Below are 15,878 nucleotides of genomic sequence, written 5' to 3'. Positions count from 1 at the left end.
TACTGAAAGTGCTGTTATCTGAAGAAAGCTTTTCTCCATATAATGTAATTTGCATGCTTTGTGTTATTTTAAGCACATTTATAGTTCTATACATTCACAGTATGCATAACTATATGGTGAGAAATGCAATGACTACACTATACTATGTCATGCGCATCAGACTACATGGTTTTGAAATCTTCTATCAAATTGTAATAGAAATTCTAACCCTATTGTACATCTTTTTTCAAACACATCATGTGGTTTTCTTGTTGACTTTTTACAGTATTGTTTCCAGCAGGGCAAAGCTGGCAAGTTCACAGGAACACACGTTCAGGATTGTGTCTAAGCTACTTCCCTATGAATACTGTTACTTGTTGCCAATCAGATTAACTTTTTACTGTGATGTTACTGGCAAACATTGCTTACAAAGCTTAGATAACTCAATTCATTTCAAACACTGCTTGAAATGTGAAGAGCAATTGGACAACAAAACCATGAAACCGACCCTACAGAGTACGCCAGCTCTTCAGAGTGCTATCAAAATATAACAGATGAAAGATAAAAGAGAATTTCCTCCTCACTTCAGTACTATCTCCTGTGTAACTAACAGTAACATATCCAAAGTAGGCATGTTCTTTTATTTGGCATTGTTACCACTGAATATAATTAAAATCCTTCATATGTACACGACTCCACAGTTTCTGTAGCATCTGCAGGCAGAGTAAGACCTGGGAAGGAATCTTAGGATATTACTCTGTATTTAATGAAGTTATTAGAAAACTTTCTGCATAAGAGTTTGTATCCTTTAAAACAAATGAACATTCTGGGATGTGTCTTAGTAAAAAACTAACTAGAACATTTCTGGGGAAAAACAGATGTTATATACAACAGATGCTACATAACACCCTTGGAGGAACAGCAAACAGTCACCAGTGAGCCTCAAAGTTCTGAGAATGAAGCAACAGCTTCAAGCAGATATTTAACCAGGTACATGGGTAGAATACCACCTAATAAAACCAAACCAGAAGCTAAGCTCACATCAGTTCATTCCCCAAAGGCAAATTTCCTAACTATCTAATGGTTATCTAATTAGCAAATTCGCTTGGAAGTACCAGATTTTTAGATACAGGAACACTTTACTTATGAGACTTTTTGTCCTCAGTTCTGTAGAAATGTTCAAGCTACAATATGAAGAAGCCTCATTTCCTAGTGTAAAAAAGGCCACACCTAGCTGGATTTAAAGATTCATTTTGTCCCATTTCCAGTACTAACCAAAAGGAAACTTACAGGGAAGAATAAGGACAAAGCAGACATGCAGGTATCCTTCCCCAGGATGTTCTCCAACAGTTTGCAACTCTGGAATTTCACAGGTCAGAGGTTGGGCAAAGTCATGGAAGAAGATTCCAAGATGATGAGATATTTACCTCAAAGCGACAGGCTTTCAGCTTCAAGGAGCTCTGCAGTTTCATGTTGCATGGAGGACTACCTCCTTTCATATTAAGCCTGCCAGGTATCATCGATACCCTTTAGAAAAGGTTAATAGAAATCAGCTTTTTACTGTTACTTAACCTCTATCTTATCTAACTTCTGCCATTTCTCTTCTAGCTCAATCTGGTTGTGCTTTAGATGAAGCCTTCTGACACCTTTGATCCTTGTCCAAATTTTTAATGCTTGAATTCTGTAATAGGCTTTTGAGATAAGCAGAGCAGATCTACAGACAGTATTCAAGCTGCAAGGTATCCAGACAATGACATTATGTTCTCTGCTCTTATTAGTTTCCAAATAATTGCTAAAATTCAATTTACTTTGCAACTTATTGATTATAACCAGAACCATATCCAAGCAAAACTCACACTCCATATTCAGAGTTTGTATTTCTTGTGCCTTAGCCCCTGCACATTACCTATCCAAAATTTATTTGTCCTTGTTTTATTACTCAGTCACTCAAATCCCATTCGATGTGCTACAGACAGCACTTGCCTTTGTTACAGACATAGTATCAACATGCTGTGTCACCTCCTCATTCAGATGTTCTGGAACATGTGCAAATAAGAGACAGTTTGGATTGACTCAAGACACAGGTCAGATCAAAGTCAAATAACCAGTAGACTGATCTGCCTATAAGTTTATGACCAAGACTCAAGTAATTTGGAATAACTTCTGTACAAAGCTAATAAATCTGCACAATCCAAACCCCATCTTCTCATTCCTCAAAATAAAGTGAAAATTCACATACCAGCTATGCTGAATACCAAATCTGTAACAAATTAAAACAGCCTGCCCCAACCATACTGTGTTTAGTCCATCATGTTTCTTACCATGACTAAAGACCTCAGAACTATTGCATGTACTTCAACATAACATATATGAACCCAGTCCTGCTCAACTACATTAAGGCTGCATTGGATCAAGACCAAGGCAGTACACATCAGCATGTAATACCCCAGAGTCTCAGCTGAAAAGTCACATCAGTGCTTAGCTATGGGTTTAAAATTGGGCCCAACACCACACCAGGGAGAAGGAGGAAAAGAAAATGTCTATGAAGATTTTCCCTTTCAAGAGGTTAACCTAAACATGGAACAGATAAAAGTAATCTATATATTTTGCATACACACAGGTGCATGTTTTTATTTATATATGAATGCATGTGTATGTATGCTGGAGTTTTACTTTTTATATATTTTAAATATTTTTTTAGATATGTTCTTGCTCTGTATCACTGTTTAACAAGTAATTTGCAGAAGGTCAGGCTTAGACATAACTTCATTTGCTGCCAATAGATCAGAACTGGGGTAAGTATTGCCAATCAAAGCAACAGATCAGCTGTCAACTACTGCCACCTCACCAAAGGAAGGGCACATTTCACAGTTCAAATATTGAGTTACACTCCTACATTTCACCTATAATAGAATCTTTCCTGTTACTTCCCCTTTGCAATTGCATCTGGTATATCCTTTAGTTATCTGACCCAACTTCTACAACAAAGTCCTCAAGCGTAAGCTGGGTACAGACTAGCTGTCCCTACACAGCAAAACCCACTTATAGACCAAACAAGTTCTGTATGTGCCTTAACACTGCTGGACATCTGACTCAAAAAACTAGACTTTACAGAGAAATTTGATCAGAAGCTAAACCAGCAACTTCAGAAGGGAAAGACACGTACCACTCCATCTGCAATCTTCCAGTCTGCACAACTTTCATACTTCTGCAGTTGCTTTTCAAACAGTTGTGCTATGGCTCGATGGACAAGTTCATACTGCTCCTGTGGTAGGGTACCAGGTAAAAATTACTGCATGAGATCTTTACACATATATTATCATATCATATTTCATACGATCATATGATCATATTTCATATGATAAAGATTAATCTTAAACCAAACCATACCTTTGTCTGCACTGCAGAATGCCTTTGTGTCCTCATTTCCTGTATTAAATTAAATACATTGAATTCTTCAGGTATTTTCTGAAATACAGAAGGAAGTCAATACAAAAGCTGTTAGACATTCAAAAGTATGTTTAACTTTTACAGCTAAACCAATTTGCCTTCTCCACATTGCATCTATTCAATGTGGATGCCTCTCCAGAACTGGTTTTAAACATTTGCCTTAGATCACATGAGAGCAGTTCAAGTAATTTGAAAATGAGACACCCAATGAAAGAGTCAATATGACATTGCAATATTAACGATGTTTCATAACCTGAAAAACCCAGACTGAAGGGATACCCTGTATATGTGAAATATCAGGTTTTAGGAGCTGCAAGATTAAGCAGAGATATTGAAAAAGCTGAATTCAAAATCACTTTATATTGAAATATGTTAAAAATTAGAATTTTACAATCACTTTTTTTAGATAAAAACTTGCTGTCAAAGGGAAGTAAGTTCATACTAAAGCATGAATGCAATGAAACTAAACATCCAACCTGTCAAAAGGGTTCTGGAATGTCTTAAACATCTCACTATTACAGAACATTTGGGAGCTCAGTCAATCACCATTATGAAATGATGGAATGCCACAAAGTTTCTTCTTTTAAGATTCCTTACCCCAGCTTTAAGCAAATTCCATGTATAATCTATGGCACAGATGGCTCCTGTTCTTCCACACCCTGCACTATGAATATAAACAGGTGTGTTAGAAATAATTTTCACTGGTTAAAAAACACACTATAAGCTTTACTTCCAGAGTCCACATGAAAAAGTAAGTATCTAAATACTTTTTATTTTTAGCTCACTCAACCCGACATGAGTGTCTTAAAAGGAAAAATGAATTGGCAGTGCAAAATGGAGAATGGAACATTAAAGCTTTTAATGCAAGTGGGAACCGCTACCATGAAATATGCTTCAATGCTGACATTTTTATTGCCCCTTTCGTCACATTATTTCTAGTTACCACTGCTTCAACAGCAGGGATTTTGTCCAAGTTTAATGGAAGATATGTTAAATGGCAAACCAGAATACATTAAAGACTTCCCACATTTTTCTGATTTAGTATCATGTCTGTATTTTCTGCTTTCTATCTTAACAGCTTAAATCTAAAAGCTATTAAAAAATGACAGTGAACAATCACTTATTCTTCCTAATGAATTTCTTTGTTTTACACATAAAGAGTTATAATGTATGCATATTTATTACATTATAATTATACTGTTGTAAAGAACCAACCTTCACAACTGCATTGACATCCAAGAGAAACAGGACAAAGTGAAATGGATTTCAGGGCTAAGAAAATTTTTCATGGTTTTAGACCTCAATTACTTCTTAAGAGTATAATCAAGCTCTAAAGAGTTAAGAAGCCCCAACAATTTAACATTTCCTGGCTTGAAAATCTGAATTCAGTTCTTTTGACATATACACGTTTTGTTGCTTTAAAAAATATTAAATATCATAAGCAAGAACCTTTGCTTTTGCCCAGAAGCAAACACCAACCAGAAACTACAGCCTGTTCGTTAGTGACCTTTTTTTTTGTCATATTAGAAGGCAGACAGAAGAGTTCTTAGGTAGAGATGCACCTGCTATATAATCTCTCCTATTAAGAATGGAGCCTTCACTCCCAGATCTGATTTGCAATGATCTTCAAAGTCTATTTTGTCCTAATGAGAATTTAAATGTCTTAAGTACCACAAAACATTTTCCTTTTCAAAGACTAAGACAGAATATCAATCAGAAAAGAATTAAACTGAAATAGAAGCAAAATTTCACTGTGGCATGAGTTTAAAGACAATGAAAGCTGTATGATTCTGAGCCAAGTTTTGACATGAGGAAATACAAATATTCCTTTTTAGAAAATAAAAATAGATAAATTGATAAATTCTGATTGAGAATCAAACTAGTACATCTCATACCAAAAGTCTAGACTTAAATTAAACTTAAATTGAAAAAATAAATATATCTGATACCTGCAATGTATACAAATTGGTACATCTTCATGTTCCTGGTATTCTCTCATCAAGCTGATCATGTCCAGAATAGAATCAAAAGATGATGGGACATCATGGTCAGGCCAGTTAACATAATGAAATTGGTAGACACTACGAGTCTCCTAAAGGAGGGGGAGGGAGAAAGGTGTTAATGATAATATGCATATGAGGAGTTTCTATGAAGTAATTAGTTCTATGAACCCTCAATTTCTTGCATGATTAAGTGTGCACAAGCAAAGCCATTTACTGTATCAAAAAAACCCCATAGCTTATACCACTTACAAAAGCAAAAGGGAAGTTCTGAAGGAGTAGCACTTTGAGTGGTGACTAATGCATAGGAGAAAGTGCTACAGGTTACTTCAGAGAAGAACCTGTCTGTAACGTATGGGTTAAAGGACCCACAACTTTGCATTGTGTTAAAAGACTGTCTGTCCTTACAGTCTTAAATTTTGAAAGGGAGAAGGGAAAGACCAAACCATTTTTCATCATAGAAGCTGGAATAATTTTGTCTATTTATGAGTTTCAATTTCTTTTGCACAGAATTTGGTATGATTCTCCATGGAAAATTTTATAGAATTGACAAGACTTTTCATTATTCTGGAAAACCAGAAAGTGAACATAGAAGGATACTACACTACACCCCAAATACGTATTTTCCTCCACAGTGCAAGGCTACACTTAGAATTTTCAAAGTGAAATGAAAAGTCTGTAATTCATTACCAAAGTATGTGCCCACAGAAATGCTGAAGCAAATTTACTAAGTAAGTCTGAAGAAAGATCATTTTATCAGCTGCATAGGTTGAATATCAACATATCTTGTTAATCCTTTCTTTACATTACTCCTTAAAGGAATGCAAACTTCAGGCTCTTTGAAAAGAACAATAGCTCTAACTATAACTTTCTTTTTATTACTTAGTTTTTATGTAGTATGCAGGCATTCTATAAATATTAACTAGAACAGAATTCATAGAAGCAGCTAAACATGATTTGTATGTATGGTAGATGCAAGCAATATTAGCTGTAGTTTCTGAAGTAACGAGCTCTCATCATATTCAGCTATTAAATGTGATGGAGGTTCTGCTTCAGGACTTTTGATATTTTTTCAGTTCTGTTTTTAAGTGCATCATTTCAGAAAACAATGTTGCAGACCGCACAGTTTTTATGCAGTTCACTTCTGCCATCTGAAGTTTCATAGCACGGTCAGGCATGAGCATTCAGGACATACCAACAGAAACGAACTGATTTAGAGTTCATAAATCCTACTGCAAGCACCTAACAAGCTACTCCAGTAAAAGAATTACCCCCTCAAAATTATCTCCCTCATGATTCAACAGTCTTCATAACTGGTGTAATATTAATTGTTGAAATGGAACAAAGCACTATTAAACAAAACCTAACCATAAGTGAGACTAACCTGTGGTAAATCATTTCTTAACACAGGATGCCTGCTAAAAAGACATTCTGTAAAACAGACCATTAGCCTTCCTGGTTTTGCAGCACAGCTCTACACTTCTCTTTATTTGCTGACAGTTGTTTTTTAGAATAATGAGGTTACATCAAATCCAAAACTCAAGTTTGCAAGAAAGGCTTAAATCATTCCTTCTTAACACTTATGTGAGAACTCAAGTGCTTTTATTTCACTGAAAATACAACAACCTTCACAATTAACACACAGTTTATTAAGTAGGTGTCATGTTTCACAGTAGTTTGTGTCTTAAGTTTTCACAATGATGAATAAATTCAATTTTGTCCAATAATCCATTTACAGTTGCCAACTCAGATAGTGTAAATGAACCGCTTTACCAGAATACTTCTCTGGTAAGCCAATTCTACATCTTGGACACTAGGATATCATTCTTCAAGAATTCCAAAGCCTTGAGCTCACTTTTAAAAGGACATTTCCATCTTGACCCTTGAATATATTACATGCAACTCCCCCATGCAGAAGTTTTCCAAGCAAAAAGAGAACACAACTCATTTAGTCAAGAACATTCCACATTTCTTGTATCTCTTTCCATTCCAAAAAGAGTAACTTTTTACAAGCTAGAATGAGAAACTTTGGGGAAAATAAAAGAAGTTACTAAGCTGTTGTCATCCATCCTGACTTTATTTTTATTTGGCAATACAAATATATGAACAGGCATCAGAAATATCTTTTAACATTGTAAAATCCTCTTGACATCAAATTATAGGGCAAATTCTAGCAAGCACACAGACTTTACCCAAAAATAAGCTAACCAGAGAGAACAGGGTCTTTTGACAAGTTTGATTCAGTTTGTCACCATGTTTTCAGTTGGGGTAAACTGTGAAATTCTCCTAGGGTGACAGAAGCTTTCTAGTTGTTAACATATGGTATTGAAGACCATCACACAACTTTGGCCAGCCAAGAACTTATATAAAAAGACAAGGAAAGAGTTTTACTACTCTTTTCTTATATACTAAGCCTTTAACATCACTTCAAAACTTAATGATTTACATAGAGTCAGCACATTAAAAAGTGAAGATAGTTTTATGAGCTTTCCCCATTGTATCATTTTAGAGACCTTAGAGCCACCATTAAAATTGAGACCAGAAGTGATTATTGTGTACTTACATTTTGAAATTCAAGTAATAATGTTCTAATGAAGTAATCTGTTCTTGCTTGCTCAGCTTCCTAAACATGAAAACCAGTAATGAATTAGGGGAAAAAATATGTCAATATGCAGCATAAAGGATACAACTAAAAAAACCAGACTTGGATCCCCCCAAAAAATGGGCAATCAAGCACTGATTTTAAATAGCAACTTACCTTGCTATAAAAAAAAAATACCGTGGAAGATGTTATTTTTACTTAAAATAAAAATGTGAGTGTTCAAACCAGTGTCTAGCCTACTCCTGGAAGTATCAATAACCTTGTATTTCAAAGTACTTCTATTGCTTTATTTCTCCATACATTCATCCAATTTACAGATTGCCTCCCACAGCCATCCTTCTGGAACACTTCTGCTGCATAGACTTCAGCCTCTTATCACTCCATACTGTGACATTCCCTTTCATTTTTCCCCGCCTTCTACTACCTTCAATTAAGTGTGCATCTGAATGGATCACTGTAAGTATCATGACTGGGGCCAAAAAGCATAGCTTCTACACTCACAAAATTTTCAAGTCTGCCTTTGGAACACCAAGGACAATTCATACTGTAAACACCAAACAATATTGCCATACTTAAAATACCAGTAATATCACAATTTGAAAATGTTTTTAAAAGCTTAGCATTATAGCTTCCCACAGTGAATTTAGGAGACAGCACATACGCTTTAGAATCACAGAATGGTTTGGGTTGGAGAGAACCTTAAAGTTCTTCCAGTTCCAACTTCACTGCTACAGGCAGGGACACCTTCCACTAGACCAGGTTGCTCCAAGCCCTGTCCAACCTGGCCTTGAACACTGCCACAGATGGGGCAGCCACAGGTTTTGTGGGCATCCCATGCCAGCACCTTAGCACCCTCACAGGGAAGCATTCTTTCCTAATATCTAATCTATGTCTCCCCTTTTTCAGTTTAAAGCCATTCCCCTTTGTCCTGTCACTACATGCCCTTGTAGGAAGTCCCCCTCCAGATTTCTTGTAGGCCCCTTTAGGTATTGCAGGACTGTTGTAAGGTCTCCCCTGAGGCTCCTCTTCTTCAGGCTGAAGCACAGCTCTCTCAGCCTGTCTGTCCTTCACTTTTTGCATTCCTATATCTACTAGGAATATACCATTTTCCATCAAGAAAACAACTGCAGCACCTTGCAGCTTTAAAGGAGATAGTGCATAGCTAGCAGCAATGGAGCAAATACATACCAGTGTACCCTACAGCAATATTCAGCTGAGAAGTCAATCACAGCATACATGCAATACCTTTTCACAAACACTTGCCAGGTATGTGACCATTGCCCAGTAGGTACTGGGCACAAAAATCCCCCATAAAAAGCCAAACCCACAAGACAAGTTTTAAATCAGTTTAAGGTAGGAAAAGGCTACCCAGTCTTCACAGACTAAAATTTATAAGTATGTGCTTTCCTGACAAGATGATCTTGAAGTGTACTTAATTCTTAGTACACTATTTCAAAGCAGGATTAAGAATAGCTTAATAAACTGACATGCTAGCTTCTTCTGAACACCTTAAAGCACTTCAGCTTGAAAATAGCAGCAATTCCTGCCCAAACCCACATAATTTTGCACTAAGAAGAAGATAAAAACAATTTTGAGATCAATTTGGAATAGATCAATTCCACTGTTTAAGAGTAAGTGAACAGCTAAGGTCAATAATGAACTCCAGAGTAAAAAGTTCACAGTAAAATCACTTATGCTGAAGTTAATTTCTTCCATGTAAGTGGTCCCCTTCGTGAAATGGCAATTGCACCATTACTTCTTTTACTATCCCAGCTTTCTCTGCCGAGGAAAGATGATTATAAAAACCCACTGGGGTTTCTCTTGTGTGGTGCTGAGATGACAGGTGCCAAAAGAATGATTACTTTCAGTTCCCTGCTGTGCTGGTGTAAGACATATCCACAGTCCCTCTTCCTGCCTATTCACCTGCCAGAAATCCTTACGTGACCATTTATGAGCATATATCAAAAGTGGAAGAGGCTCTAGTAGTTAAGCTCAGAGATCGGAACTCCCAATAACATTGAGACAATGTGCCATGGAAACATTCAGGTTTCCACCATCTTCCTGGAATCATGGCTTACTTTACAGTTACCCCCCGTGAATTCTCCAGGATTAGATTGAGACCTCATGGTGATCCGCTACTTGGCTTTGTTTTGACTTTATAAGAAACAATAGAAGCAAAGGAAGTAATTTCAAATAAACCTGTATCTGCTACCAATAGAAGCAAGTTTAAAAAAAAATAGGAGCTCAGTTTCCATTTTCTTTATTCATGCTCTCATAATTAACTTCATGTTACTTAAGGAAAATAACCCGTTCCAGCATTACTCTCATTTCTCATGCACATCCAAAACACACAATTCATAACAAACAACTGCATGAATATTACTTGACTTCATGGGTATGGTACTGACATTCAGAACTACATCATGTAAAGCTAAAAAAAAGATACATGAAAAATACCAGACCAAGACACACAGATTCTCTACTTAAAAAAAAAAATCAAGGAAGATTCAAAAGCCTACATAGCTTAGATACACACATTGTTTTCCACTGTACTCCTTTGAGACTCTTCCTGTGAAATTTGAGACTGAACAATTAAAAAAGCATTCGTTTTGTAATACACAGTTTGTTGAACAGTTATTTTAAGTTACAAAAGCATAAATCCTTCAAAACTAATTTATAAAGCTTTATACTTACACAAGAAACACGAAATGGTCCAAAAGTTACAGCTGCTTCTCCATACAGAGGCCAGTAACGTTCACATTTTTTCTGTTAAAGCAAAGAACTCAAATTTAATTCATGTGTAGTACTGAAAGATAATGATTAACACAAGCAGAGAAGACCAAATGATAATCTCAAATGCCTTAGTCTCTCTCTTGTTCGGTGCTTTTCCTTAACATCTGCCTACTGGAACACTAAAGATTCAGATGACCCATAAAGCCAAAAGGGACACTTTGGAAATGAGGACATGAACTTCACAACTGCCTACACATGCGTTAGCACACATCACACAGAGGGACATGATGAGAGCTTATTCAGGTTTTGTGAAAGCCTGGAGTTCATAATGGACCAATTTACCCTTTTTACTTCCTCCTCAGGTCACACGAATATAGCAGATTTAAAAGACAGATTGTTTTTGCAGCTGTATAGATTAACAGGAAATTCAGGACTCAGGATTTTGATAGTTGGCCTACATCCCACAAAGAGCAAGACTTTTTCCATAGTGACATAACAGACCATTGGTACAGTTTGGTTCACAAACATGTATGGTATGTTCCACTGGGATGACACCTAAATAATAATGTAACACTGTAAACAAGAGAAGAAAAGCAGTTCCATTCACTCTTTTCTATACACACAAATAGAAGGGTAGGCATTTTCATTCAACCTGGGATATTATTTTTACAGTTATGGATTTAGCATATAGAACTTCACAGGCATCAGCATATTGCCGCACATGAGCAATGCTCATTTAGTTTTGTATTTAGTATACATACCCTTCCCATTTCAAACTCCCGACAGGCCATTACAATTATCTGAAAAGACAAAAAGATGCTTAAAGTTAGCTGGTTTTAGATCAAATAAATTCAACACTCCACTATTTGCTTCTGTCTGGGCCAAAATCGGTAATTGGTTACTACTGAAGAGACCAATCTGTTTTGCAAACTGCAGATGCACACCCTTTTAATTCTAAAATAGTACCCAAGTTTTATTCCACACAAAATCTACAATACTAATACAACATTTTAAGGTTACTTGATCTGGGTGCACTGTAATCCTGTACAAACACCTTATTTATTCAGTCTGATTGTAAAGTCTAGATTTAATCATTAAAAAAATAGGACCATTTGCTGACTGGAAGAAATAGAGCTATATTTGCTTAAAATTACATAGCCTGCTTAAAATATTTGTAAAACCACATTTAAAACCCAAGAATTATATGTCTTAGGCAAAGCTATTTCAGCTACATGAATGTGAATAGCACAGGTATTTGTTACATGTAACCACCATTTAAATGTCTGATAAAACACTTGGAAAATATTTTCAGAAATAATTTGTTGAACATATCCAGTTTTAGCAGTACTTAAAAGTTGAGGCTTGACAATAGCAGTAATTAACCCAAAATTAGCAAAAAACCCCAAAGGTAGGCTTTTTTTCATTGTTTCACATATAGCTTCTGTATCTGATTTTGTCAGCCCACTTAAGAGCTGTAAGGTCTCCTAGAGGACAGATGTAACCAAGTACCAATCTATTAATGATTTCATATTCATTCAATGAAATTGTTACTTTGAATTTACATTCTTAAATTGAATAAATAATATAACAGTATAAAGAATGCTATTTAAACTACAAAAGCAAGATGTGAGAAGTAAATGGAATAAACTGTCAATATTTTTATAGTAATAGCCAGCTCAAGCAAAAGATATCAAATCACTGTGCTATGAAATAAGAAAGTACTCAATTTTGGTTTGTAAGTAGGTACTTACAGCAACATTGTATTCCCATATCATCCTCCAGAAGTCTATTACTGTATTTGCTAATGGTCCCTGGGTGGCAACATATGCTTTTGGCCCATGTACTCCCTAGGATTGCACAAAGGAACCATTAATGTTTATAAAGAAAATTTATCTGTACTGAACAAAAACAGGCTTGAGGTTATAATCATGTAAAATTAGGATATCTTTAATTTTTTGATACAACAGGAAGTGTGAATATGAAATGAGTCCCATTCACATTAGTGGGAATTTTGCAGGTGATTTCAAAGGAGCCCAGGTTGACAACAGCTACTGTGCTGCCAGAGACTAACAGAAAACATGAAACTTCTGTATGTTCAATTTCAGTAGGTTCCCTTTAAGCCTGCATTTTCTTTAGTACCTGACCACTTAACAACCATAATTTGAAAATCTGCTGCTAAAAAGCATCCCCTTGAACAAATTTAATTCCTCCTTCCAGTAATGCCACATTTCAAAACTCCAAAATTTTAACATTTATTTTATATAAAGCATGAAGGCATTTTCATTCACCTTGTAATACTAAACATTCAGCAACTGAATAAGCATTACTGTATAGAAGCAGCATCAGGATAAAAATACAAGAAAAGCCCAAGATATTCACCCTTTGAAACAAAAGTGTAACACTTTCAGCCAAATTCTGTCTTGTCTTTAAGAATGTTAGATATAATTCCATTGCCACACTCCTACCATGAACTACAGGAAGTGCATATAACATGAACAATTTGTCAGACACCTCATTTATGATGCCTAAAACCAACTTCTCAAGTGTGGTATTTTCAACACCATCAATTGTTAATATAACAGTATCTGAATTTTCCTATGTATAATGTTCCAATTGGGTTGCCTGTCACTTCAAAATGAAGTTATTTTATATTATACTTAGACTAAGATTAAAACTGAAAAATATTATCTCATAAATGGCATAATCTTTGCATTTTTCAGTTATAATACAAGAAAATCTTCACTCACACCTTTATATTCTTATCTCAGTCTATAATATTAAAACTGCACTGAGAGGAAATAAAAGCTTAAAAAGAATTTAAGAACCGTTAAGACAGTAATACATACCTTAATAAAGTTTGCGTTAATGTAGTCTGAATCTTGTGGGGGAGTTTTTAAGGTCAGTTTAACCCGGCTATGATCAACTAAAAGAAGAATATTTTTTTTAATACAAGAATTACAACATATACAAATCAATGTGTAACAGTAAATATAAGATATACAATACATATTATATGCATAGAGGAAATTAAGCATTAAAGAATGTTTCCCAAAGATAAGCCACAGAAGTAAGTCAGTTTATTATTTAACATCCCTCCCCTAACTGGGATTCCAAAAGCAATTAATCACAACAACGCAAAATTCAACTGATCAGAAATAACCCAAAGTATAGTTACACAATATTAACACAGATCATGATGGTCAGAATTAAAGCACAGCTACAGAAAGCAGAAGGAATTAACCACCAGTGGGTAGCTGAAGCAGCCACCAGGTCTTAAGAGTCTCTGCCAGGGAGGATTCCAAGTATTTCAACATTGAAACATGCACTGGGGTTTAACGCTCAGGCACAGAATGACATCTATCTCTGAACACAAGGTTTAGGCACTTTGCTGGGGCACTTCTTAACTAGAAGCAGCAGATTCCTTCATGTAGGAGTGTTGACATTTCAAGTTTCTGCCTTGAGCATTACTGTCTCAGGGGAAAGCTTCTTACAAAACCAGCAGATCTTTGGAGACCAAAATCCTCAGCAGTCTTAAGAACAGCCTTTATTACTTGTTGACAGAATAAACTTAACTTCTTGGAATTCTTTTTGGTGTAAAAAAAAAAATAATTTCATTTTCAATACAGAAAGAACTTGAGTTTTAATAAGAAGGAGTGTAGGGGGTTGGTCGGCTCACCAGTCCTTCCAGCTCTTCTTGAGACCAACACTTCCTAGCTATCACATTAAGAAAAAAAAAAAAAAAAATCACTCAAACTACCTCTACACTAGAGGCTGTTTTAGTTGGGATGAAAAAAAATTAGCTTTGAACACTGCAGAAACAGCATCTGCTCAAGTGATTCCTGTTACTTTCTGCTCCCAGCATGAATTCCTCAACCACAGAACAAATGCTAAAACTTTGATTAGAGCTAAATTCAAGAAAAAGATATAAAAATGAGTCTATTTAAAAGAGGAAATATAGTTGGTTGGGGTTAGAGGATTGTTTTTTTTTGTCAAAACATCACTGGTAATAAAGCAGGGAACTGTGCCCACAAGTACATGTTAAAGAGTTATTTCTGTACAGAAACCTTTTCCAAAAAGCTTCCAAGATACTTGCTTTGAACATGGTGAAATTTTCTGCCAGAGCACTGATAACATACAAAAAAATGTTTGTCTTACCATGTAATGCTTCCTAAAAAAGCACAAGTGTAGATTATGAGACATTTAAATCACAGATCTAAAGACAACACACTCTCACAGAAAGGCCTAGAGAAACCCCTTCAAGCATATTACACCATATTACATTCATATATATAACACAAAAGCAAGAACACTTCTAAGCATGCAATGGTGTCACAGACTTAATACTAAAAACTACTTTATAATAGTAGATCTGAAACGGGGAGGCTGTAGGTTAGATGTAGGGAATAAATGCTTTACTTTAAGTGTAATGAGGGCCTGGCATAGGTTGCCCAGAGAAGCTGTGGCTGCCCCATCCCTGGCAGTGTTCAAGGCCAGGTTGGATGGGGCTTGGAGCAACCTGGTCTAGTGGAAGGTGTCCCTGCCTGTAGCAGTGAAGTTGGAACTGGATGAGCTTTAAGGTTCCTTCCAACCCAAACCATTCTATGATTTTACAATCTACCAAAATGCCAGCACAGAAGAAAGAGCATAACAACTTTTATTTTTGAGACAAGAATAATTCCCATCTCTTTTTCACTTTCACTCTATCCATTGAACAGGTTTCCTCCCAACTAAACCAAACACAAAAATCCCAATAATATTTAATAATTTTGCTGCAGTTGAACTTAGTATTACACTACTCTTCAACATGTATATATATATATACATATATATATACACACACATAACATAATTCTCCAGCAAAGTAGGAATAGGTGTGCCTTTCCTTCCTGGTGCAGCAGCAAGCACTATACCACCACCTTAAACAATCTAAGGCCTGTGGCTTTAAAGCAAAGTTTACTGCTGGAAGTGCTGTTTCAAGTGCTGGTAAACAGTAAGGACTCCAGCACTAGAAAAAGAGCATAGAGGTGTACAACAATATGAAACACACAGTCACTGGAGTTTACTACTAGATCATACTCTGAAATTGAAAGCTAATGATGCTTACAGCATTTTCA

At 35.8% G+C, this 15,878-nt stretch overlaps 1 protein-coding gene across 1 annotated transcript in view; it reads right to left on the bottom strand.

Moving 5' to 3' along the window:
* PTPN12 (protein tyrosine phosphatase non-receptor type 12) overlaps nt 1-15,878 on the bottom strand; it is a 71,705-nt gene that overhangs the window by 23,801 nt on the left and 32,026 nt on the right. The window contains exons 3-11 of the mRNA XM_034063110.1: nt 13,611-13,687; nt 12,516-12,611; nt 11,526-11,564; nt 10,726-10,797; nt 7,993-8,052; nt 5,379-5,521; nt 4,027-4,093; nt 3,370-3,447; nt 3,146-3,244 (exon numbers count right to left, since the gene is read on the bottom strand). Coding sequence (XP_033919001.1) covers nt 3,146-3,244; nt 3,370-3,447; nt 4,027-4,093; nt 5,379-5,521; nt 7,993-8,052; nt 10,726-10,797; nt 11,526-11,564; nt 12,516-12,611; nt 13,611-13,687 — 731 coding nt within the window. The remainder of the gene's footprint in view (nt 1-3,145; nt 3,245-3,369; nt 3,448-4,026; nt 4,094-5,378; nt 5,522-7,992; nt 8,053-10,725; nt 10,798-11,525; nt 11,565-12,515; nt 12,612-13,610; nt 13,688-15,878) is intronic.

This window comes from Melopsittacus undulatus, chromosome 5 (assembly GCF_012275295.1).
Source record: "Melopsittacus undulatus isolate bMelUnd1 chromosome 5, bMelUnd1.mat.Z, whole genome shotgun sequence".
NCBI classification, from domain to species: Eukaryota; Metazoa; Chordata; class Aves; order Psittaciformes; family Psittaculidae; genus Melopsittacus; species Melopsittacus undulatus.
Note: the sequence above shows the minus strand (reverse complement) of the source record. Positions and strands in the feature narration are given on the sequence as shown.